At 38.4% G+C, this 26976-nt stretch overlaps 1 protein-coding gene across 1 annotated transcript; it reads right to left on the reverse strand.

The window, feature by feature from the left end:
* Window positions 1-26963, reverse strand: TEX11 (testis expressed 11). The gene is made up of 29 exons (XM_041485429.1): window positions 26830-26963; window positions 26548-26735; window positions 24476-24560; window positions 23219-23298; window positions 22586-22666; window positions 22384-22503; window positions 21382-21462; window positions 19083-19168; window positions 17688-17745; window positions 16820-16915; window positions 15275-15356; window positions 13511-13589; window positions 12681-12832; window positions 11873-11958; window positions 10831-10968; window positions 10462-10564; window positions 9290-9414; window positions 8440-8525; window positions 8257-8310; window positions 7772-7812; window positions 7093-7179; window positions 5931-6001; window positions 5257-5373; window positions 4358-4430; window positions 3844-3993; window positions 2764-2872; window positions 1749-1869; window positions 1224-1388; window positions 1-195 (listed from the first exon to the last, which is right to left on the reverse strand). Exons 1-29 carry the CDS (start codon window positions 26858-26860, stop codon window positions 124-126), a joined length of 2817 nt encoding a protein of 938 aa, XP_041341363.1. The 5' UTR covers window positions 26861-26963; the 3' UTR covers window positions 1-123.
* Window positions 26964-26976: the final 13 nt, after the last annotated feature.

The following is a 26976-nucleotide window of genomic DNA, read 5'->3' on the forward strand; positions in this document are numbered from 1 at the left end:
GGAGATCCTGGTTTCTTTCCCACTGCTCCCATGGCCCTGTGCCTTCACAAAGCTAACAGCCTCTCATTCAGCAGAATGTTTCCAAGAGAGACTGCTTTCCTTCTTTTGTAGTTGTGGCTGTCATTATTCTTCATTTGGAATAAATCCTTTTGCTCTGTCCAGCTTGTCCAGAACCTCACTATAAAGGCCAACCATCTGGAGAATGTGAGCACCACAGTTGTCAACAAGAATGGATAAAAATGTGCCATTTAACTAAGTGTATCATTTAACACAGAACAGAACTAAGGGAATACGTGGGAGACTGCCACCAGCTCCTAAACCTAAAATTTCAAATTGATGCAAAGATTTTTGGCACAGGTTTAAATACAATGAAAAGAAAAAGATCAGTGCAACCTAACAAAAGTGGTTTTATTTACAGTCATAAAGCGTAGTTTATATGTGAATCTTATATCAGCACATAAACCTATTCACCAAATCACAGATGCTGGGAGCTGATGTTGAGGGTGGGGAAGACTTCTTATTGTCAGCTCTCATTGCTTTAACTGATGTATTTAAAATGGTGTAAGAGTTACAGCCAACCCCCTGATTGCTCAGCTTGTACACAAGAGAATGAATGGTGACACCAGCCAGGCTGCACTGGGTTGCAATCTAGACAGGAGCAGCAGCCAAAAGCTGTAGAAAACTTACTTGTGACAGAGTAAGAAAAGTGTCATTGCAAAAGTGTCACCTACAAAAGTGCTAGCCTAGAAATTTCTCCCTCACAGGAAGTGGCTTAGCTGCACCTGAGGAGATGAGCTTTAGTGATTTTCTTCACACCATCTTAAACCCTATTTATAAGACATGAGATTATACTAGAAACCAAGCTTTAAAGTATATAACAGCTGATTTAACTAAACTGGTACAGCACCTTGACTTCAGTTAAGTCAGGCAAGGGTGCAAGGTTCTCCCATGGCCATAAACAGTCAGAAGTTTATTTCCAATCACCCATTTACATCATCCTTCCAGTAAAAGAATGCTACATTATTCTCTCTATTGTCTATCAAAACTTTTCTGGCCTCACTTTAAAAACATCTTTTAGCACCAGGCTCCCCCAAAATATTTAGATACCATGATTCTCCTGAAACTCTAAAGACCATCAGCAGTGGTTTCTTCACCCAGATCCACATCTCAAATCAGGCCAGACAGCCAATCCCATATCCTCAAATCCCCCTGTGCACACTTACATGGCCTTCATAGCTCTTCTTCAGAGAGCCTAAGTGATTGAGGAAACGCATTCCCAATCCACACCACTGCTCAGCTTCCTTGTATTTACCAACAGTATATTGAAATATTCCTGTATTCCAGGCTCTTGTCATCAACCAAAGGATCTCCATCTCTGGGTAAGCATCCTGAGGTAGCAAACAAGCAGCAGCACCTCATCAGAAAATAGAATCTTCACTTCAAAACTGACAAGCCAAGAGGGTGTTAGAGTTTAATTTTAGAATAAGAAAACAGTTGGGTTCTCTCCTCCTAAGCAAAGAGAGAAAAAGCCCTTACAAAATCCAAGGAAACTTGTAATGCAGTCCTAAATATCCAAGAGACCTTTCTTTTGAGGTAATTTCAGCATATTTTTTACTGAAGAAGTCCTAGCAGCTCCACATGTAACACTATGTAATGTTCATTTTACCAGTTATTCTCAGTCTAATGAGAATTTTTTTCAAACATGCTCAGGATCATCTCCCAATCTCTTGGTTTCCTGTTCAACTTACTGTGCTGCTGACTACACTCAGAGCATCTTCAAAGTAGTCCCACACCTCCTGCAGCACACAGGTATCCAAGTCTGTCAATCCAGTTGGCAAAGAAATGTTTATCAAACTGTGTAAGCATTTGCTGAGGATTGAAAGAGAGCAAAAGAGGAAACTTTAATATCATGTGCACAAACAGTTTTTAGTATGAGGAGCACACTGAGTTGTGTTTCTATGATTGTCAGACATGTCTACCTTGGTGCTTAACACACTCATATTCTTGTAGCAGGAACATGCATTTTTGTACTATCAGATCTTATTCATACAAACTATGAAGAAACAGAGTCAAGAGCAAATAGTACTTAATTATTTTCATTGCTGGTCTCTACAGTAACACCGAAAGAAAATCACAGTATTTCCTAGGGTGCTACACATGACAGCAAGAAAAAAGTACCTTTTCTAACTTCTCAACAAGAGCTGCGTAGGCAGATCTTCAGAAACTCAGTAACAAATACAGGGTTCTGAAAACAGCTCTGTCTTTCTCAGTGTGAAGTGAGAAAGACAGTATCAACAGTTGCCTTTGCCAAGTACTTACTTCAAGGAACTTGGAAAGGATAAGTAACACAAAAATATGCTAAATAAATCACATATGTACTATGTGGCATCACTACCTTACAACTCATAGCTTTCTTCTCAACCCTTAATTTCTCTTTTTTGTCTTTGAAATACCCAGCAGAGTAATATTTGAAATGAACACCTTCCTCACAAGAAACAACCAGAGACCTCTTCAGGATCAAATTTTCATTTTCCTTCCTCAATAGATTAATTTCTTGGAAACAGGATTGTGCCAGAAAATAAGTAAACAAACTGCAGTTAAGGCATCTGTTAGGCAGTCATCCTTCAGAGCTACATTGGTGGGCTAGCAAGAAGTGGAACCTTGCATCTAGAGTAAAATCCACTTTTTTTCAAATTGCAGGCTTTATTCCCTGTCAGCATTTTCAGTCACAGGCTCATGGCAAAGCTATGTGATAACACTAACCTAAATTTCACAGCATCAATGACAGCCTGCTTTCTGTGAAGGTTTAGTGCACTCTTGAGAGCTTTCTTACACAGTACAGGATACCGAGCTGGAGATTCCATTGCTAATGCTTCAAAGTAAAAGAAAGTAGAGAAGAATAAAAGACAAATTACTGAAGTCGACTTCAATCTCTTAGTTCACTAAAATAAACTACAGCATGTTGCCAGATCCCTTGTGAAAAACAACTGAAAAGAGATCTGCTTAATGGGCTGGTCACAAGCTGGTGCTTCTCTCTCTCTTTCTTACTCAGCACATCATCAATGAGGACAACAAGGCGGAAGCACAGAAAGTCTCATAATTCTCTGCTGTTTACTTCCACTGCAGTAGTACAAAAAAAAAATCTGGTGGGGGGGCACTGTCTAAAGAGTTTTGTTTGTCTCCTTGAACATAAAAATCCAGATGGAAGCCTTATGTGGGATTTGAGAATGGTGTCTCCAGGCACTGGAGTGTTCTCCCTCAGGGCAAGCGGAACAGAAGGTGTTTATGCAATCCTACAGGACACCCTCCAAAGACTTGCCATGGTAGTTCTAAATGCTCCTCATCTTTCTTGGATCCTGCTCTAGATTCTCAAGCACATTTTTGTGACTAGGACTTTGTGATGAAAGTGCTATTTACAAGCTGACTATAAAAACTTTAAGTTGAAACAATGCTATCTTAGTGGCTTAAATATACTTAAAGTATCTATCCAGACTCCACAGCCCAAAACTTCTGCACTGGGGCATGAATCAGTGAGGGTTATTCTCTGGCCTTTGCCAGTTTGGAGCATGTAAAAGTTTATCTGAAAAACCCTTTCCAGGCTCACAAGCTATATGAGTGTCTCAGGGTCTAGAAATGGAAAGATATCTCAACTTTCTGGTTCATCATCCATGTCATCTGACATTTCAAAACACAGCTCTCCTAACGTTGCTGAGATCCTAAGCATCTTTGCTTCAGGACAAAATACATATGGTTAGACCCATTTTCTGTATGTTGTACAATACATGATAATCCTGGTCACTTCAAAAGAACAGGAAAGAGAAATGAAAGCTTCTTCATCCTTACACGCAATGATTTCAAGTGTCTTGATCTCTATTTGTGGTTGCTCCCAAACTGACTCCATAAAATTGTGAAGTGTTGGATCATTCAGTTTGGATCTTGCTTCAAATTCATAAAGCAGCAACAATGTGTCTGTTGGGTCTTTAGCAAAATCTCCTAAAAAAGAGACAGGATTCCCTGTATGTAATGCTGAACTTTCTCAAAGCCACAGGATGTACTATAACGTAATTTTTTCTTCCAACAGGCAGGAAAACAACCAAGGAACTCAGACTTAACATTAGAGCAAGTGGAATTTGCCATTCAAGGACTACCTAATGGAATTTTTCTACCAATATCCTACAAAAAAAAGTGAACCATGTATCTGCTAGGCTAACAGTCACTTAACACCTCAGCTTTTATCATACTGTCATCTGTCTACTCCAATAACCTCCATCTAAGACAGCAATTCCACACGCTCTGTATTCTCCATTAGTATTGTGCCTAAGAGTTACACATGCTGAACACACACTTTGTAGCTTACCTGTTAATTTCAGCACCTTCCATATCTCCTTGCAGGTCTGAAGATGTTGAAGGGCCTGACTAAAAAGCTCTGTCTATTTTATAAAATTAAATAAGTTATTCTTGTCAGTTTTAAAAGCAAAAGGAATAATTATATCAGAACTAACTATAAAATAAATTAAGAATCAGCCTAATTAGTAAATCTCCTATACCAGTTACAGGGGATTTGGGATTTTTTTTCTCTTTTTCAAAGACCTCCACATCTCAGACAAATCCACTTCACACTGAACGTTTAATTGGCCCAGAAAGAACCATCCATGCTCCTGTGGGACATAACTGTTTTAGCTCCCAAGCATAAAATAGTGATATTGAGACTGACAAACCACTAAATGTCACAACAGAATTGCTGTGCATTGCTCTCCACAGAATTTTCTACAATCACTCTACACCAGACTTCTGTACTTCCTTCACAACCTCTGTGTCTTCCTTAATCTTCTTATCATAGTAAGCACAATGCCCTCTTCCTCCCACCCACAAAAAGATGTATACATTAAAAAAAAAAAAAAAAAAGGAAGTTTTATCACAACCACAGTGGTAACTACTTTTAGCAACAGCAGTAATTGTCTTTCTGACTAACCCACATTTAGCAGCAGACTCCTTACAATATATATCTTGTAGACTGAAATTTCTCTCAGAAGTTACTGCCATGACCCTTTATTGATACAAACCCATTCAAAGACACTGAACTAATTTACAGAAATTCAACACTTACAATTGTCTGGAAAGGTGCATCACTTCTAAGTAATTATGAAATATTCCCTTGCTTACATTCTCAATATCCTGTTCTGAGTGAACTTCAAAATCAGAAGGAAAAAATGCTACACTGGTACACTCAGAAATAGTTTACAGGCTTTGCCCTACCTGTTCTGAAGGTGTTACTTGTTGTCTCCCCATTTCCAGATCAACTGCAGCTGCCATTAACAGGCATGTCTTCTGAGCAATTAGAACAGCTTTGTCAGAGGGACAAAACTGGGACAACTGACACCAAAATAGGAAAAGGTAATGACAATTTTACCCATAAAAAGCAATTTTCTTGTGAACAGATGACTGCTGACCCTCCTCTATGACACTTGCAGGAATCAGTCATGAGTAGTATATATTCATATTGTAATTTTACTGGTACAATTATACAAAAGGATTATTTAAATATAAAGTGTAAAGCAGAGTTGGAGTGCCTCTCTACAAGAACAAACAAAGATGACAGTGTTGGTAGAAGTCCTGCATAAAGACTAGGACTCAAGTACTTAACATGTCTGTATTAATGATATAGTTTACAAACATTAGAATCCATTTATTTTAGAAACTTCTCATTGAAATCTTAAATTTATTACATTCTTAAGAAACAGAATGTAGAGTATGACAATAATGCACACATTTTATATTACAAGTCAATCTCCTTGTGACAAAAATGCTCCATCTTCAGAGCATACAAGCATGTCTCCATGGAGATACCCAAACCATGGATGTGACTTCTAGAAGAACTAGACAGATGAAAATATTCCCCAATTAGAAACACTATTAGCAAGAGTAAATACCTTGAAAGACAGCACAAAAAAATCCCTCATCTTTTCAGGGCTGTCCTTGAACTGTACAGCTAAGTTCCAAGCTAACAAAGAGACAAAAACAGAGACTAGAATAAAAATCTGCATTAGATGTGTGCCCATCTAATCTCTAGCAATAAGCAGTTCAGGTCCTACAATTCTATTTCTGACCCAATATGTCACCAACAGCTCATTTAACAACAGCAAGAAAAACTGTTACTAGTGATTTGTTAAAATAGCCAATTCATGCTTTCAAATTTTGCCTTGATAATTTCACCACAACCAAGAACCCATTCTAGTACACCCTAAGAGTGTACCCTGCCAAGAAAAGCATGAATTGGGAAAAAGCATTTTCTTGTATTAGTTAACAAAACCAGCATGTGAGTGGAAGTGTTGAACAGTATTCCCAAGGCAAATAAAAAGTAAAAAGGAAAAAATCCCACAATGTCTTGAACCATTCCTCAGTTTGCCCCAGTGAGGTCAAGTATGTGGCAATTAAGCACACAGTTCTGAGTAATAAATGGATGAGCATCTAAAGGCAATCAAATTATTTATGTATGAGAGCTTGACCCAATTAAATGTTTAGATTCTACAGCAACTTCCATATTAATTGATTCTGTAGGGCACATTTCTGTAGTCTCTGAATTGTTTATCCTGTGAGTGAGAATGCTGCCTTTGAAAGGCCATGATTCCATTCATGATTATGTCACTGTATTTGACCTCTGCTGCTTCTCCCCTCCCTTGCTACTCTTTATTGGAGCTCAGTTACACTGTGAGGATGTGTGCAAAAGCAGGTGCCTTCTGATACTGACTGCAACTGTTTGCTCTCCTGTATGCTCTGACAGAAGCAAGAATCTGAAAAATTGGTTCAACTTGTTACTCTGTGCTTACATTTTTATTTATAGACAGCAAATGCACTAATCCTTTACCAAAACAGTGTAACAAGGACTACAACATGGGGATCCAGAGACAGCACTATGCATAAAGCTAGGGCAGCCCCATGGGAGCTGCCTTTCCCACTAGAAACCACTTTATCTGTGATAACATTTGCTGTTTGGATTTCACAGTCTGTAGTTTAAGGCAAACTCCAAGGCTGCAGATTTAAATGATCAATAGAGACAGGAGATTTAGTTTAGATTCTGAGAGAGCAACCTACCAACTTTCCTAAACCAGTGAGCTTCAAGGATCCTCATGTCCCCTGTAAATTTCTCCTCTGTGAAAGACTCAGCAAGTTTCTTGTGAGCTGCAGAAAACATACAATTCAATACAAAAGTACCACTTGTGGAGCAGAATAAAAACATTTCCAAGTCTCATCCTTGCACTACAAAACAGAGGTTTCCAAAATGCTTGGTAATTCCTGATGAAGACTTATTCTTACAACTTAAATCTAATATTCTTCAGAAAGCCCTAGTAAAAACAGCAGAAGGTGCCTCAAACAGCATTTTAGAGAAGATGCCAACAAGTACTGCTCTTCTAAGTTTACTGACACTGAAGTCTAATGCAGAGGAGTTTTATTTAATCTTACAAGAAGGGGGTGTAAATTTAATTACAAGTTTGAGGCCTTTCTTCTAGGAACATTTTATTGATTTAATTCTGCTCTTAAATCTCTTCTACTTGCAGCAGTATTGCAAGCTTTTGATAGCAAAACCTGTGGCACTGAGATCCAGCTTCACAATACTATTTAATCTCCAGCTCTAGTTTTCTTTGATTTTACTGGGAAGTTGAGAGCCTGGACTGAAATAAGGAGTTTAAATATTTCATTGGTATGGATCTAACCATATCATAAAATGCTCACATATGGAAGAACTCCAGAAAATGCAAATAAAGCAACATACCCAAGTTCAAGTAAGTCAGTATTGAGTTGATATCTCCATCTCTAGAATAGAGAAAAAATTCAGTTTTAGAAAACTGATTAATTTTTTTCAACAGAAAAAAAACAGAACACATTATTTATGTTGGAATATATTTTCCCAGTTATGGATAGATCCACTCTTCTCACTCTGAACTTTGGAAAGATATCCCACTAGTGTCAAAGTTACAGAGATTGCTTAGCTCACAACCTCCATTAAAAATACCTGACAGGGATATGCATTAATAAAAGAAGACAAAGAGGAAATATTTAAAGAAAAATTTAGACAAGTTTGTAAAATATGTTCCTATGTGATGTCATTAGGTCAAGCTAGGAAGTCACCTGGGTGGACTTTTACTAGCATAAAAAAATCTCTTGATTACTCTACAAGAAAAAATGCCCAGAAAGAAAACATTACACAATTTGAACAATACATCTACCATAAGAAAATGGTTTTTCAAAGAGACCCACCTTTTCTCTGCGTTTTCTGCCATGACTTTTGATAACATCAGACGGACCAAACATCTAAATATGAGAAAAACAAGCAATGAAGAAATAAGATTTTTTTTCAATGGTATACTTTGCCCTAATTTTCCTGAAAGGATCCCACTTTTCTTCCTCATGCTTCTCCTTGTATGTATATTGAATTCTTACTTTAAGGATACAAATAATTGTCGGCAGTCTTGTAAATGTTCAGACAAATACTCCAAAGCTTTGATAGCCACAATTTGTTGGTCATTCTGAAAAGAATTAAAACATGTTTTGTATACCCTGCACTGTCTTAGTTACCACAAAAAATACCCAAATCAAAACAACAACAACAACCAAAACAAAAACAAACCCCAAAGCAACCACATTTTCCAAGTCTGTGCAGCCCAGCAGCAGGAAAATGAACAAAGGACTATGCACAGAATTGCCTGAGAGTGCAGAGAAAGCTCTAAGGAGAGATCATATGATTCCCTGCACAAAGAGCCTGTGGCAAGAGCAGGACTATTACAGGTTGGTAAGGCTTTCATGCCTCACAGAGCTGGGAACAAAGCCCTGATAGCCTGAAATGCAATCAGCCAGTTCAGACAGTGCTCAGGCCACCAACCAAGAGGCAAACAGGAGGGACAAAGGACTTTCATCATGGATTTATGTGTATTTTCACACAGCTTCCCCCACTCACATCAAAGATCAAATCCCAGAGAAGAATATGACGAATATGAAACGTTTTGCTAAGGAGAATTTTACAGAAATACACAATGTAATATCCAGATGCCAATAATTGTAACTCAGAATTCTTTATTTTTCTGTTAAACTTTTAAAAGACACCACTTCCTTCTACATGAAAATAATTTCTACTTTGCATTACACAACATATTTGAGTGAGACCTTCGTTGTGGAAGCATGAAATAATAAGAAATCCATGAAATACAGAGATATATTAAATCTAGGCCAGGTTAAAGAGGTTACAGCCATCCTACTTATATCAATAAAGCAAAGGCAACATTATCTGCTCTACCTCTAAAGCAATTTGGGCAGCTAAACTCAAGAGGTTGCTGCCTGTATTTTTATCCACTCTCAGCTTGTCTTCATGTTCTGATAGCTTTTCTGCTAGTTTCCCCATTTCAATAACTGCTTCCATAGCTGAAAGAGAGGGAAAAACCAACATTTTTACAGAAGCCATTGGAAGGTGGAAAGTTCTACTGTTTTAATGATTTATGAAAGGCTATAATTCTTTTTTTAATGCTAAGCCAAGGCAAGAAAGCCTGAGCACACCAGCGCTTCTCCACAAATACATATTTCCTCCTAGGGAGGTGCCAAAAAGCTTTCAAGTTACTAATCTAGGGAAACAAAGATGCCATACAAATGATACTCATCTCACATCCTTAATTTTGTTCTGCTAAGTAACTGTTTGTTACCAAAGACAGAAGACTTTCTCTAATACATTGTCTGGGCATCATTCCAAGCTCGCACATCTTGGCTTATGCTAAGGGTGCCACTGCTTTTATGCTCACACTGTGCTGTGTTTCCCACTCTATATTATGTGAGCAAATTATGCTGTCAATAGAAGTTGTATAGAGAATAATTAAATGGCAGAGAACTCATTGGAAAATAAGCTCTGCACATTACTCTGTATTCTAAGTAACTACAGACTGTATTTCTCCGTTTTCATTACTTGAGCTAAGATCCTCATTAAAATATGAAACAGCAGAACTCATTATAAAGGAGAAAGAGGCTACAGAGATACAACATTCTGTAAGTCATCTCAATATTCATGTATTTCTTGGTAACTTCAGGCTCCATCTGTCCAGAGAAGTTAAGAGCAGCAATAATGGCTCCCTTAAGTTTCATATTGTATATGCATACTAAAAACTACAGAATGATTCTCACCCTGGGATGCTACTATAGCTTCTGCCCATGGGAGGATTATCTTCCCTAGTCAGAGGCTCCATCCAAACAAAATCAAATATAGCAATGGACTCTGCCTCTTACATATTGTGTGCTAAAAAAAACCTCAAATCCCACTTTTACAACTTAAATCTACAGCCTGACATTTTCAATTACTTTAGGGACCCTTCTAGCTACCCCCTATTGTGTCTTTCTCAAGATGAACAGTCCAAAGCTGTTTAGTATTTTTTAATATATTTGGCATTTCTCTTTGTAGTGGACCCTTTAACTTTCAGGTTGTACCTTTATCAGTATCATTCTCCAACACTGCAATCTTATAGACACTGAATTTAGTAAAGATGCTGTTTGGATCACACCTTTCTGCTTGTTTAACTGCCTCTTTAGCCTATTCACAGAAAAGATTAAAGGAAATCAGTACAACATCACCTTGAAATTAGTATATAATTTGCAATAGAAAAGAAATAAAAAGATACACAAAACATTACTAGAATAACTCAAGATGTTTAACAGGGCAACATCTGCACTTGAATCAAAAGTGATGAGTCCAGAAGACAGCACCAAAGGCTGACCAGAAACGAAAGAGCCAATTCCTCAAAAATAAAAGCAATGCAAATAAAGACAAAAGTATGTATACATATGTATTAAATATACCTTGTCAACTTGTTTCAGGTGAAGATAGCAAGAAGCCATGTTCCTCTGCAGCTTAGCCAAGTTCTGATCTATCTGCCCAGGTGTATAGAAGCTGACAGAATAATTGTACCAGTGAAGGGCTTCAGAATAGCTTTTCTCCTAGAAAATATAAAATGAAAATAGAACCTAAACAAACATGGCCATATTTGGATGATTAAACAGCCTATGTCTTCCCAATTTTTTCTAAAAAGGTCACAGCAAATGAAAGATTTAGATAGTCAAGTATATTCTAGTGCAACCTCCAGGTTGTTCCAGGTGCAGAATCCAGCACTTTCCCTTGTTAGATTTCATACAGTTGGTGAGTGCCCAGCCCTCTAATATGTCTAGACACTGTGAGAGACAGAATGCAAAGCTTTACTGAAATCCAAAGAGATGACATCAACTGGCTTCAGCTGATAACAAGGTAGATGACCTTGTCCTAAAAGGAAATCAAGTTTGACAAGCAGGACTTCCCCCTCACGGACTAGTGCTGGCTGTGACCAATGGCTGCACTGTCCTTCAGGTGTTTTTCAATAACTCCCAGAATAATCTCCATAATTTTACCAGGCACTGAAGTGAGACTGATAGGCCTGTAGTTTCCAGAGTTGTCCTTCTTGCCCTTCTTGAAAATTGGGATAACTTTTGCCAGCTTGCAGCCAACTGGGATCTCTCCAGATTCCCAAGACCATTCAAAAATCATTGAGAAGCCTCACAATTACACCAGCCAGTTCTCTGACTACTCTTGGACAAATCCCTTCAGACCCCAGAGCCATATAGGAACCAGCTGGAGCAGGAATTCTTGCATTAACTGTTCCCATGCACAAACCTTAACATGAGGCTACCTGAAACTTGATTTTGTAATTGAAAACAGCACCCAGATGGATGAAAGTAAAACTAGTGCCAGCTGGAACAAGGCTCTTAGTAACAGTTTGCACTCTAACCAAAAATAGACATATCAAAGAGGTCAGAAAAAGAATTTCATTTTCACTTTTATAAATAAGAACACTACTATTTGGTCCCAAACCTCATAATGTTTGGCAGCTCTGTCCCACAAGATGATGTGCAGCTGATTCAAGGCTTCAGGCAACAGCTGTTTGCCAGTATAATGACCTGAAAAGATACTGCAAATCATCATTTTACAAGAACTTTACAAGAACAAGCACAGTGAGAAGCATCTAAGAACTATTCTACAGCCTGCAACAAAAAACAGGGACACAGCAATAGTTTCAGCTAGGAGCCAGTGTTTCAAATCCTGTTCATAAAAAAAAGCCCAAACCAAGGAATCAACCAAGCAAAACCCAAAAAAATCCAGAGGTAAGAGAAAAATATTTTCATGCTTGAACAATGTTAATGTAGCTCTTGCTCGTAGCTAGATGCAACATGAAATAGGATTTGTTTTACAGCATATCTGTAGTCAAAAGTACTATGGTGCTACAGGTGCAATAGACCTGAAAAATAAACTGTTATCCAGCTGCTCTAACAAGGATATGCAACCTGTGTTACACTGACAAACAAAAATAAATTGGGCTGGATGGACAAAGTATTAACATTACACAGAACTCCTGGTTAATGTTTTCTAATCCCACATGTATCAGTCACACACAGTCTACACTAAGAAGGAGGAATTGCTCCAGCAAATAAATTTAACCCTAAACTTGATCGTGACTATCGTTCAGTATGGAAGTTGAGAGTTGCCAAGTAAAAGAAACATAATGAAAAACAGACACAGAGAAAGAAAAACGAGAATAAGCAAAAAAGTGAAAATTAGAATGCAAGACTTTAGCCAACTACATCCAGCTTTCAGCAAACAGCAGTAAAAGATGGATACAGACCTATAATAACTTCTTCAATCTTTTGCTTAGCGAGCAGCTCCCTCTTATTCTGCAGCAGGAACTCAATATGGAGCAGGGTAATTTTTCCAAGGTCAGGTGAAGATTCAAATCGCTCAGGAACAGATTTCAGAAAATCAAAACCAACTGATTCCCTATTCACAGAGATGCATTTTTAAGAGGCTGCACCAGAAGAGCTGTTAATTTTCCATTCTAGAGATTAACATATTCTCACCATACAGCATGTTTGTCATTCAATCACACCGACAGAATGAATCAAGGTATGAATTTGTTACAGTTCATCCATTCAATGGCAGCTTCCTCTTACCACATGCTTCTTCCACTGTATTCATAAGAGTTTATTCTTCACATTTGCATCAGGATACAAGCATATACATACATAATCATGATGGAGCACTTAACAGGGTAAAAATTCGTGCCTCAATTTATTTTGCAGTAACTCGTTATCCTTCTAGTGTTTTTCCCAAGAATGGTTCTAGGGCTCCAAAGTCATTCTGATAGTTGGTTAAAAAAAATGTCAGTCTGATGATTCCAGACATATAATAAAACTAAATAATGAATCTTAATCATTCCAAAGTAAGTCTACAGCACTGCAAATTGCCACTACACTTATTTCACACTCTGTTCTGTTGCTGCCATAATCAGTATCTCCTTGTTATAGAAGACAGGCTCCCTCTCAAAACCTTTCACCTTACCTCCATGAACTTTTATTTGAAATAAAGCATCATTGCAAAATAGATGTTCTTTGCTTATAAAGAAACACCCAAAACCTCCAAACATTGTGTTTACCCCACTTAGAGATGCTTTCATACCTTCCATGCTCCAGCAGCAGTTTGGCAGTATTCAAACAGAAGTCTATAGACATCTCAAGGTGTGCGAATTCTGCAAGAGCTAGACAGAACACAAAGCACTTGAGATTATGTAATCCACTTAGACACTTAATTGCTCAATTTACCACTTATCTCTTATACCTTCTTTGAAAGACAGAAATAAAACTGGAAAAAAAAAAAAAACATCAACCCTATAACAGATGTACAACAAATGGAAGAATAATACCTATTGTGTTTTGACTTTCCTTTCACTGTACAGAACTGCAGTACTACAGAAAGGTGACAGGCTGATAGCCCTGGAATTCCAGCCCTCTGTCTCTTTAAACAGGAACAGCAAAAACTTTGGTAGAATAATTCATTTTTTTTTTGCCTCAAGCTGCCTTTTATCAAAATGTCTCATCCTTATCCAGCAGGAACAACCTAACACTGAGGTTAGTGCTCAGGCTGGGTGTGGTATCATATTGCAATGGGAACTACTTCAGCATAATGCCCTTAGCATCAGCTGTTGGACTGACTCCTGCTGATAAGCAGGTATCAGTTTTACACCACTCAGATAAAGTTTTAAAACTGTTACTCTGTGCTGAATGGTTAAGAACAAAGCAGATACATTTGTAGCTTGGATGAGATCAGAGAAGGAATACACAAGGACATGACCGGAACAGTTGTTAAAAGAAGCATATGAAGGCAGCTGATGCAAGTGTGCAACACAAGATTTTAGTGAAATGCCTAAAATTTAGCAGGAATCTTCACTCAAAAGACAGAGAGCACACACTTTTCTGCCAGGCATACAAGAAAAGGGACATCCACTCATTAATAAATGTGCTTGAAAAACTGACTGGAGGCTTAGTGTCACTAAACAATAGCCAAGTGTGTTGTGATAGACAACTCTATGGTTTCACAATTCAAACTGAAGAACACAAGTCAGCTGCTGTATGTTTATTTGAAACTGTAAGGTTTAAATGACTGGCTACTTGAAATCTGGCTGAAAGCCTCAAGGAGGAATATGGAGTTACCATTTCTGCTAGTCTGACAGCATTCAAACCCCTGAGCTCTCTGCAAAAAATTCCTCATCACATCCTACACTTCTCAAATTATTCATTACACATCTGATACTTTCCAACCCTACTCTCTTCCTTAAGATTTCATTATTTATGAAAATAAATTTCTCTGACACATTAATTATCCTTTCTATATTAAAGTCTCCCCAAAAACTTTCTTATCCTCTCACTTCATAGCAGAATCAGTTCTGTTTAAGTGATAAATGTGAGGAATAAGGAGAAAAGAGTTTATTTGACTTAAATAAACTCTTGTAACACAGGTTTATAATAACACACTGATGAGCACACGATATCTCTTGGCCAAAATCTGCAAAATCCCAGCCAGAGAACAGCAATGTTTCACCAGCCTTTCTTCTGTGCTGACTGTGTAAGTCAATGCACCTTCACCCTCCTGCACAACCTTATGCATATGTCTAAATAAACTGTAGCTTTACATTGCTGTGTCTTCACTCTCTTCATTCCAACAGCCTTCAGAATGTACCCTCTCCCCTATTTGCAGCAAGGCTATTTAAATTAGCATCTGGATACCTCCTCTGTGAACAGTGAGTACTATGTCTCACACTTCAAATCCAAAAGGACATTTAGCTAATACAGATTCTGCCAAAAACACAAAATTGTTTTTCTATGTATGACACAGGCAGTCTCCTCGGATATGGAGTAATATGAAACCTAGGGAGAGCTGTGATACCTGAGTTGATATCTTCATCTGATGCTCCACTTTTAAGAAGAATTTTAACTTTCAAAAAAAACCCTGCTGGGTGCAAATTCTCCTGTACAATGAAAAACAACACATTACCTGGACAGCTCTTTGTAGAACACAGATCCTGTGAGAGTTTAGCACATTCATCATACAGACAAATATTAAGGAATCACATACTCTCCCCTGAAATCTTCAGATCCATTTTAATGACTGAAGCAAGTGGTAGGCAGCTTATACCATAATTTCTTCCTAAATGCAATGTGCATCTTTATTATTTATTCTTACACCACCAAAAGACCACAAGGATAACGAAAACAAAAGTTGTAAAATTCTCAGTTTGCCGTGGCCCAATTTTGATACTTTTAAATAGAAGCTGAACATTACTGAATGATAGAAACATTTCCAGCTTTTCTATGTGTGAATTGGTTGGTTTAATCTAGAATTAGTATGAGTAGATTCAAAATAGTTTATAAAAAGAAGACATTCAGGGGTCAACAACAGTGGAAGCAATTGGAAATATGAGGACTCTATATTAAAGGTCTCCCTAAAACAATGCATATTTCAGGTTCTAAAATCAACATTGTCTTCTGGTTTTCCATACCTTCACACATTATCAAAATGTACATTATCAAAAATCATGACAAAAACACTTTCTGCCTCAAAAAGCTTTGCAAAAGCAAACAATAGAAGAGGACAAAAGATTTAGATACTGTAGTAGCACATTACTTGCATGACTAAAATACACTGCCTCTTATCCTGATCTCATGAGCATATGCATTATGATCTGTCTCTAAGTTCAGGCAGCATGCAGAAACTGAATTTCAGCTTTCATTTAAAGCAAAATTTCATACTTAAAACTTGTTTTGTACAGAACAGAAAATTATTTTTTTTAATGATCAACCAAAGACAAATAGGATTTTTTCAGATTTCATTTACTCCACACTGACCTGAACAGATACAAGCACAAAATTAATTCAAGTCTCTATTGGAAACAGAACTTGTAAAGGATTAAGAGACCTCACTGTAATGGCTGCTTAGAGATGTATGAACTTCCTTCAGGGTAGCTGGTATGTTTATACACCTCATTTTTCAGGTCTGCTTGCGTGCCTCTGCCTGGGTGTTGCTTTGGGGATCCCCCAGACAATGAGGTAAGGGAAATAATTTTACTCTCTCTGCTTTAGCTGTGGGTTTGTGGCTGTCCCAGCTGCCTGCCTGTATCAACTCACACATCTGAGAAATTTTAGTCACACCATCATCAAAGGACCTTACTACTAACACATAGGAGGCAGTAGGACAGCTCTACTTCTACGTGCAAAAAAGTATTTCTCTACAAAAAAAAAAAAAAAAAAAAAAAAAAAAAAAAACAAAACGCTGGGAATACCAAAATATCTATAAGAGCATGGAAACATTAAGCAAACACACCTCAATCAAGTCAAGGATAACACACCAGAGATTAATGTGGTCCATATTATCATGTCAATAAATGCTTGAGTTTCATCTATTGCAATCTTTAAACACAGCAAAAATTAGTACCTGATTTGCCAAGCTTATGGCTTTCAATGCCTTGTCCAGGTACAGACTGCAATCCCACTCAAAATAGGTCGTGGCTAACAGTCGCAGCACTTTAGCCTGGAAACAAAAAAATAGCCACATACAAACATCCTTATGAACACAAAAGACTTAAATTCTAAGGTCGTGAAAAATGAAAGTTCTTTGAGGCAAAAAAATATCCTGCCTGGTATCAGATATATAAAGTGATTTCTCACATCTGAAACATATCCAGTCTTGAAGCAATGCAGTACACACAGGACATGAATCTACTAGAATTCAGAAAAAAACAGAAGGGTTGCAAGGAAAATCAGATAACTGGGAAAAAAAAAGAATGAAAGAAATTGAAATAACAGGAGGTACACACTTCACAGAGGAAAACAAGCAAAAAAGCAGGACAAAGACCTACATGATGATGGACTTCAAATACATAAATTATTTACATAAAGAGGAAGAAATTAAAATCTTCATATCCGCAGTCAGAAGTAAAAGAATAAACTGACTTCTGAATAAGAGAGAGAAACATCTATCACAAATGACACAGCTCAACTGATGATGTATTGAAAGAGAAGAGGAATGGAAAGATGGCCTTCCAGGATCTACTTCAGCCTTACTTTCTAGACTTCAATTTCTGTGAAACAATAGAATCAAATGTGATTTAAGAGCATTCATCAGTGACTGATGCTTATAACAACTAAACCTGAAACTCTGCCAAACTTCATAGCAGACTACAAAAAGGAGACCAAGACATCACAGGGCAGGTTTGCACAGAAAAGGCAGATAATACATTTGAGTCAGTTTAAAAAAATGCTCCTATTTGTAAATAGTAAATAGAAATTTCTCTATTTCTTACCTGCATTTCTTTGCCAACAGAATATTTTATGTCCATCTTCCCAATGTCATAACTCTGGCTATCAATGATAAATGTTAAAATTAAACAGGACGACAGAGATAAATTCAGTCAGTCTTCTGATATGTGCAAAATTCCTATCCTTTCCCACTTCCTAAGCAGTTAAAAACCACATAAATCACACAAACTAATCTCAGTAGTCACTTTTACTAGAGAGCAGAAAATTTTGGGTTCTTTCTCCCCTTACATTAAAAATTGTACTCAATCACTTTCTTCAACCTGTTGCAGCACATTCTGTAACATCTTCTCTTCAAACATTTCAGTAGGTTTTATCAGTTTTAACCACAGACATTTTGAAGAAGCAAGTGCTTCCATTCTCCCCTGACATACAATATGGCAATACACAAAATCTATTCATGACTGATCTCCAGACCACAGCACATCAACAGCAAGAAGAGAACCTGTAACTCGTAATTCCCCATTCTTCTTCTAAAAGTTAAATGGCAGAACAAAGAACCACCCAGGAGAAAACACAGTGATAATTCCACAAAACCAGATTTGATTACAAATGCTGTGAATGAAGAACTGTTAGAAAGAAAAACAGTAACTGGGCTCTTGTTTTCTAACACATTCTCAGACCAGGGAAATTTTAACCCACTAGATGGAGCCACACTCTTTCTCCAGATTATTATTTGCACTGTGCAAAGCTTTATTTCCTCCTCAGATTTTGTCAACAGGACTCAGTATTTAATTTTCCACCAAAAAAAAAATTTAAAAAAATATATGTATATATCTATATATATATCTCTAAAGCAGCAGCTGTAACTAATTCTGAGCATCTCTACAAACACTCTTTGACAACAGATACAACCATAATCATTTTGAATTTGATCTGTTGCCCTCCATTTTCTTCTAGCTATTTAAAAGAACAAGAAGACATTAACACAAATTTTCTGCAGTGAGGCTGCTACCATGGCATGAGGATACTCTTCCTGATAGCCTACATTTCCTCACCCTTAGTAATACCACAATAGTTATTTGGATCCTACAACAGTTATCTGGATCCTACCCAAACCATCTCTACCCATTCCTTTTTCACCTTGATGTTTGTACCTTTCATCAGTCAAGGACTCTTCAGAAAACTAATCCCTTTGGAGGAAGTGCTAGGGAGAGAATTGGCAAGAACCATTGATGACTTTCATTCTAATGGCATGAAAATCCATGTGGGAAAACAGACATAGATTTTAGACAATAATGTACAACCATGACAAAGTACCTGCTCAGATAATTTGGTTCAGCTAAAATCTTGTATTCTCATATTCCCTTGCTCCCCCTCTCCTTCCCACAGGTTTTTACATCTCAGAAGTAGGGGGTTGTTTATTTGATTTTTCACATTACCTGAGCCAGAAGGAGCTCTGTTCATATCTCTTCCGTTCATAGGTTTCCACTCCAAAATTGTAACAGAGGATTGACAGGTAACAGGTCTGGAATAAAAGACTCCTGCTTCAATAATGTTCTTGTAAAACATCATTAGATCTATGGCACTCCAGTCTCAGGTTCTTTAAAATACATTTTCTTTTCAAGAGATATCCACTGTTACCACTTCTGGCCTTTTCAAGGGGGTGCTGAAGATGACTACATGGAATCATTAATTGGGTGGGAAAGTGAAGCATCATTAACCAGTCCAGGACACACAAAACAGCAGGATTTTTGAAACACGTGAGGAACACAGAGTTCCTCAATAAATCACACTGAAAGCACTAGAACTGTGTAAATTAAACAATAAAAATTGAAATTTGAGAGGAAAAACTGTAATACTATAACCTCTTTTTTTTTTAATAACAAAGAAGTTTTACATAAGTGAAGAGGACTCCACCTGTTTCATGGTAGGCTTCACAGCATTTCTCTTTGGGGTTAAAAAAGGATTACAAGATTTAAAAGAAAACTGCTTTTGAATGCTTGGTTATTCAGAGCTTTATCAGTAAGCCCTGACAACATCTGTTCATAACAACTTGCCTTTTCTTTGAAATGATTTGCAGCTGTCATATGTCACCCAAAGAAGAGACAAAAAGTCATTTTATATGCTAGCAGGCTGCCAATATTTACATCCATTTTGCCTTTGCAGTATCTTTTTTTCCCAAATATAAATGACACTTTTTGCAAGGGACTGCAGATTGCAAATTCTCAGACAAAAATGAGAGGGGTAGGACAACATCTTGCTTCAATTTTTTTTTTTTTTTTTTTTTTTTTTTTTTGCAATCCAGAGCCAAAAGCACAGGGTAGGTAGATGCATAAAGACAAAAGAGATCACTCTCAGATGTGAAACCTTATTTTTCACAGGTTCATTTGTGAATGTTTTCTTTCCAGGAGAGAAAATATCCTGTACTGAGCATTAGTTCACAGACTATTGAGGATCACAATCCTCTCCACTGATCTCTGGTACCACACAACACAATAATCTCCCTGTGATACTCTCCAGGGACTCTCTGGTACAATGGGAGCCTGGAAGAGTTTAGGATTGAGAGCTACCCACCAGTCCAAAAGATTTGGATTCACTCAGCAATCACTAGCTCTTTCCATTTTCCTCATTTTTTAAATATCACTTTTTAAATCAGAAGTAAATTGCATCACTCTCTCATGATCAGAAACCTTTACCTTGTCTGCACCAGTGCTCCTGGTTTGTGAAGAGCTTTCATCACAAGTTTAATATTATTTCATGAAGGAGTTCAAGTGGAAAGAATGAAATTAATTTAGAATTAAATGAGGAACAGGAGTACAAAGATCCCAATGAACATTTTCAACAGTAAGAAGTTCTACTCTTATGATTCAAATCAAAGCTAGACCTCTACAACTTAGTCACTCAGATGCACTTGAACATGGCCTGCAGATGACAAAAAGCAATGTAAAATCAGTTGGAGTTTAATCGGTTAAAAACACAAATAAACTCTAACCATATTTCCCATATTTTTCTTTAAGAATTTGCATCTGCCCCTTTGAATTTTATTATCTGCACCAGAGAGACAGGAACAAAATGTTTCTTAAATATTGGGAAAACATGTAAACAAATGAAAATAAATGTCAGGAAGTTTATTCTGATAGAACTATAATAGACTTTTATCTTTGTAAACAAAATACTAATCTGCATATGATAGTTTGTTTTCTCTGTGAGACAAGAACTACAAAAGCCACTACAAAAACCATTCATAGATCTACAGTTTCACGAAGATGATTAGTACTGATGGGAGTGACAGACTTGCATATCAATAACTTTGTAACTCAGCTCTTCTCTTGTCCCATCTGTCCCCAGACAAATGTTCACATGGGTACAAGATGCAATATACAAGATCAAGATGTAAAATGCAGCTGGTTCTGTAGAGAGTAGGTGGTATATTCAATTTAGAAATCTTTTTGCCTTGCTTGCTGATTTGTCTTCTCATTGTTTAGGAAAGAGTTTATTATTCTATTTCAAATTCTAATCTAAGAGAAGAAATAAAAAAATGCACTCTGAAAAAAAACTCTGCTGTTTCCACACAAAATTTTTAGTAACAAAATCTCTAAGAGGCAACCAACCGCAGAAGAGATCTTCAGTTCAGAGTACTTTTCAAAATTTTATGTGGCATATGTCATGCTTTAACATATAGAGAGGAAAGTGGGTTCTCAAAGTTTGGAATGATAAAGAAGGGAAGATTTCACTTACTTCTTTTGGCAATTTCATCAACATATCTTTGCAGCGCTGCACGCACATCACCGCTTTCTGAAAATCCCCTTGAGCAAGTGCCTGAGAAAGCAGCAGAGCATGCCAACAAACTGTTAGTATGCAACTGGTCTTTAAAATTCACTAAAAACCTCATTCTTTAAAATAGGACTTGGGTTTTTCACATGCAGTAAAGCTAGGTTTGGGATTAGGTATCTGTCTTAACAGTGCTATAATAATCCTGTCTATTTTTCCATCTTGCCAGATGATAAAGAGATCCAGAAAATCACTGCAGTCCTTAGGTAGTGTGCAAAGGCCAGAGACATGGGACAAGATCACTCACATGTTAAGATGATACAAGAACTCAGCCAAATTTATACCACTTCTTTTGTTTCCATGATCAAATTGAAAATATGGGCCATTGCTTTGTCCTGTTTAGGGTAGCTCCTGAGAATTGTGGAGATAGCACTTCCCTTTTAGATACTGAGGTCAGTTGTGTGACCAACAAATGCAGGAAATTACATTTTTTGGATTTGCACTCCTGTGTCAGTAATACTCTGTAGGACTGAGAGTGTTCTCAGACACTTCAGAAGGAAAAACAATTCCTTTCAAAACTTAGAATTTCTAAATTGCATACTTCAAATTACAGTTATTTGCCTTGTTCTCCAGTCAAGCATAGGACACTGTTGGAACTGACCCATTTATGATTCATACAGGCAGCTGTCTATTTTATCAACAGCCATGATAGCCAAATCATAAAGCAACAAATCTGAACTAGAAGATATAAACACCACTGCAAGAATGACTGCGATAAATGAGGGAAATTAAAAATCATTAAATGATAGCAACACTGAATGTAAACATGAGATCTGCTATCTTGTATCTAAGTGAAGGGAACCTATCCCTCAGCAAGTTCTCAATGCCAAGCATTCAGGTATCTAATAACTGGGTCAGAGCTTCCCTCTATACTTCTAGTGACTTGTAATGAAAATTGAGAACACATACTGATTCAGCTTGGTAAGAGAGTACTTTGAAAAGGCTTTTCTCCACATCAGCTCTGTGCACTTGAATATCTGCTTCACCCTCGCTCCCCTTCCGTAACTTTGCATACAGCTTTTCTATACTCTGGAAAACAAAGTGCAGGCATCACCCATGGAACTTACAAATGGGGGTGTATGTAAGAAATCAAAACTGGGAAAGAACTTACACTCATGGCATTCTCTAGAAATCCATCTGCAAGACCAGCTTTTCCAATATCTATCCATCCTTTCCCAGTTTTCATAGACATCTGAAGGAGGAAATGGTTAAGTCTTTTGTGAAAATGCAGTCACTGTCAAAAAAGGCAATGTCAGCTCTCATCTCTTTGTTGCATATGTCTACCACAGGACAAGGGTATTTCAGCTCTGCAGTTTGTGAGAAGCAACTCTCCCTTCTGAATGATCACTCAGATGCAGCATAAGACTTGTGGTGGCCTACTAGACATTATTACAAGATACTGAAATTAATGCATGTTCAGCTCATAACATATTTTACCCTGTGAGAAGATGTGATGCTAACCACACTGTCCAGACACTCCTAGCTCCAATGGCTCACCCAGGTATCCCTGTAAGATACAGGTCCCACTTCAGCATGTACTTTGTTTTCTTAAAAGGGAAAAAATGGGATCATCAATCTTATCTTTCCTTAACTGATGAGAAGAGAGAGTCAGCAATACTCCTGCCAAAACACCAAAACATCCTTCCAGAACTAGACATATAGTCTCTTTCCAAAGCAAATGTAATAAGATTTGATTCCCTGGGGGATCAACTGTATTTCATCACTCACCCACAATTAGCCTTACCAAAATCTGTCTTCGAATAGTTCCCTCCGGAGGATCGCTGCCTTCACAAAGGCAAATCAGTCTGCAGGCAACAAACCGCACTGCAAGAAAACAGTGCAGGCATTCAAAAGTTTCCTTTTCTCTACTGCTCAATTTTTTTATAGAAAGTCAAGTCCTGCCATATCTGAAAGACTATCTGGCATTTTAAATCACAACACAGAAAAATCTGAAAGCTTCAGGAGTCAAAGCAATCTGAATTTTAGCCAAGATGTTTAAAACTGCTTTTCGGGCAGTAAGAAAAAAAAATATATTCTCATTAAAATACCTATTAAACAATTTAGAGAGAGTTTAAGTTAAATACATGGTATTCAGAGATTTAATTACATTGCAGGTGCTTACAGTAACATTTCTTGAAAGCCTCAAAATAGCCTTCAGCAAAATAAGGCAATGAAGTTTAATAATCTTTACAGTTTCAAAGTAAAAAGCAAAAATATTTTCAAGACTTCCTTAGACATCAGGGATGGAAAAGACACTAAATATATTTAAAACAGCCTCTCCCTGGCCCTTCAGCTGTGATCTGAGAACATCACGCTCTATTTTGTGTCAACTTACCCTTTTCCCTTTACCTGGTATAATTTATATGATGCAGATTATACATATTTTTGACTATAATCCCTCAAGACAAGAATGTAGGCCTGACACTGCAATCCCACAGAACCACAGAAAGAACATGCTGAGGGAAAAGACCAAAACCTCATTTCTGCTTTCCCCCAGCCCTGCTCCTGGCCCAAGAGAACCCACCAGCTGTGCACCTGGCTGTAACAGGCCAGTGAAAAGAGGACTTAGAATGTGTCTACATGTAAACATGGATGAGATAGTTACATTTAGAAAACAAGCTCACTTGATACAAATTAAGTGACCAACAGTCCAAAATTTACATCTGTGTTATTTCCATACATTTTTAGATTTGGACCACACTATGAGAAATGCAATTACAGCTTCCTTTGGTCACATCACCCCTTTACTGTGCTCTGGCATGGAAAGGGCAGTGGGAAGAATGCCTACACTGATTCTGTGGCACAAGAAGGTAACTATTACACCAGGATGCTTCCTCTTGAACTGTTTATACAAGCCCACCGGTACATTTTTCTCTTTCTAGCCCATGTCTGCAAAGACTCAAACAAATCTCCAGCACTACTTATGTGCCTGCCAGCAGCGTGTTTAGCTTCCACGGCACAGCACACAGCACACCTTTAGGGAGGTACAGAACATACGCACGTTTGGCTCTTTGCTCATCACTGATAACAGCACCCGTGTGTTTGGTCACAGCCCAGTTCCACAAGCTGACTGCACACTCTTCAACCTGAAGAGGAGAATTCCACTCAATTTAATTTTGTCCTGGCTGTGGATCCCATTGAAATTTACTACTGGAAAAAGAAGCATCTTTCATGTGTTTCACAGGAATGGCCTCTCCACATGTTTACACAACTCCCTTTACATCATGTAACTCCTTTACACCAAAGGTGTGAGCTTTCCATAAATCTGTCACAGGATCCCACAGGGACACGTTGGACAGTGACCTGAAAACAGGCATGCTGAATGGATGCAGCATTTCTTCACCTAAAATCTGAAGGGGTTGGAAAAGAACTCTAAGGATCTTGTCACATTTGAGAACCATCTGTAGTAAGGCTTCACCTCTTTTGCACATCAAAAAGAACACTAAGTAGCTTAATTACTTTAAATACCTACACTGAGAAACTTTGGATAGTAGCAAACAAAGAACAAAGGTTACTGACTATACACTCTCGTTAAAAAGGTACAGCTCTACATAAAGGCAATAAGCTGCTTTAGCAACCCACCCTGAGGGGCTGCATTTTCCATCACTTTATTCTTCTTTTCGTGACAGATCTTGCCTATGAACACACTCTTGCCTATCTAGGAGAGAGTTCATAGCCCCTCTTATTGATGTGGCCAGATTACAAATTAATGCTTTCTCCTTTCTTCAAAAATAATGTAGCCCAACTGATTCAGGAAGATTCACTTTTATGCTCTTGTACTTCTTTACACACTGTACTATTGACACTTTCTGTTACAACTCCTGCTAACTTATCCTCCTTGCTGCAAATTTAGGACTTCCAAAATCAGTGTTTCTTAGCTGATAATTGCTACTTATTAAATGTCTCTTGAAAATATAATTTTAGAGGAAGAAGTTGGACAATACCTCAGCTGGTCTTTTTCCTTATTTCAGATTCACGTATTACCAGATTTCTCTTTGAAAAAATAACTTTTAAAGTAGATGTTTACTACTTTCTAAGTACTCCTCTAGGAGAAATAAACAGAAGAAAAAACTAAACATTATAAACAGCCACCTGATAAACTTTTACAAGGACTGAAAATGAGTACCTCCAATATAATATTGTGTGCTGGAATACTGTTTACCAGGCAGTTAAAATAACAGGCTTGCTTGTTTTGTTCTTCCTTGGATTATCTGCTGTCACTATGGGAATCCACAGACAAGGTGAGAAGGACCTCTCCTCTGATCCAGTACCAAACTCTTAATGCATCAGTGCTCTCAGCTTGCATTTTTACTTAAAATTACAACTAGATACTACTAGCAATTGGAAATAATAAATACGTTAACAGCATCAGTAACCAGTAATTTTTCCCATTATTATCACAGAATGGTTTGGGTTGGAAGTGACCTGAAAGACCACCCAGTTCCAACCCCCTGCCACAGGCAGGGACACCTTTCACCAGACTAGGTTGCTCCAAGCCCTGTCCAACCTGGCCTTGGGCACTTCCATGGATGGGGCAGTCTCAGCTTCTCTGGACAACCTGTGCCAGGGCCTCTCCGACCTCTCAGTGTCTTACAAATATCTAAGTCAATCTTCTTTCAATGCAAAGCCATTTCCCCTTTTCCTGACATTTCAAGCCCTTGCCCAGAGTCCTTCTCCAGCTCTCTTGGAATCCCTTTAGGCACTGAAGGTGCTGTAAGGTCTTCCAGAGCCTTCTTTTCTGGCTGAACTCTGTCTGTTTTTCCCAGGAGAGGTGCGCCAGCCCTTCAATCACCCTCATGGCTCCCTCCAGGTCCACATCCTTCATGAGACATCCAGGTGGGGTCTCATGAGAGCAGAGTCAACGACACACTTCTACATTCAGGATCATAATTTCGCATTGACTTTTAAAAATAACACTTCCCACTTTATTTGGGACTTTCACGCTATTGGGGCAAACGACGAAGAAGTGAACCCTTTTCTTTACATTTCAGTAGTGCTACACGTTTAGCTTCCCCGCCAAGGGTGGGAAGCAGCAGCAGCTGGTGTCTGTGTCGACGGAGCTGCAGCACCAACCTGGGCAAGGGCTGTGGGGTGTGAAGCACCTGCACCCCCCGTTTCTTCAGACGGGCTGGCAGCGGGGGGCTCTCCCTCCGCCACCTTCCCGTCCTCTTCAGAGATGCTCTCCGCCGCCCGGAACAGCTCCTCCGTGAGGGCGGCAATGCGGGACGGCGCCTCTTCCCCCAGCAGCTCCCGCACCAGCGCTGTAAGACAGGGCAGCGGGGCGTGACACACAGCCCAACGTGAGCAGCCAGTGGCGGCGCTTATCGGGAAGGGAAAGCCCGCGACCCGCGGCACCTTCTACGGCCGCCGCTCGCGTCCCCGCCATGGCCCCTCAGCGGCAGCTCCGTGAGGGGCGCGGAACCAAGGGAGCAGCGCCCCCGCACTGCGCGCGCGCGCCCCGACACAGCGATGCCGGCGGGCCCCCGCGCCGCCGATTGGCTG

Source organism: Pyrgilauda ruficollis, unplaced genomic scaffold (genome assembly GCF_017590135.1).
Source record: "Pyrgilauda ruficollis isolate IOZ18807 unplaced genomic scaffold, ASM1759013v1 scaffold7, whole genome shotgun sequence".
Taxonomy (NCBI): Eukaryota; Metazoa; Chordata; class Aves; order Passeriformes; family Passeridae; genus Pyrgilauda; species Pyrgilauda ruficollis.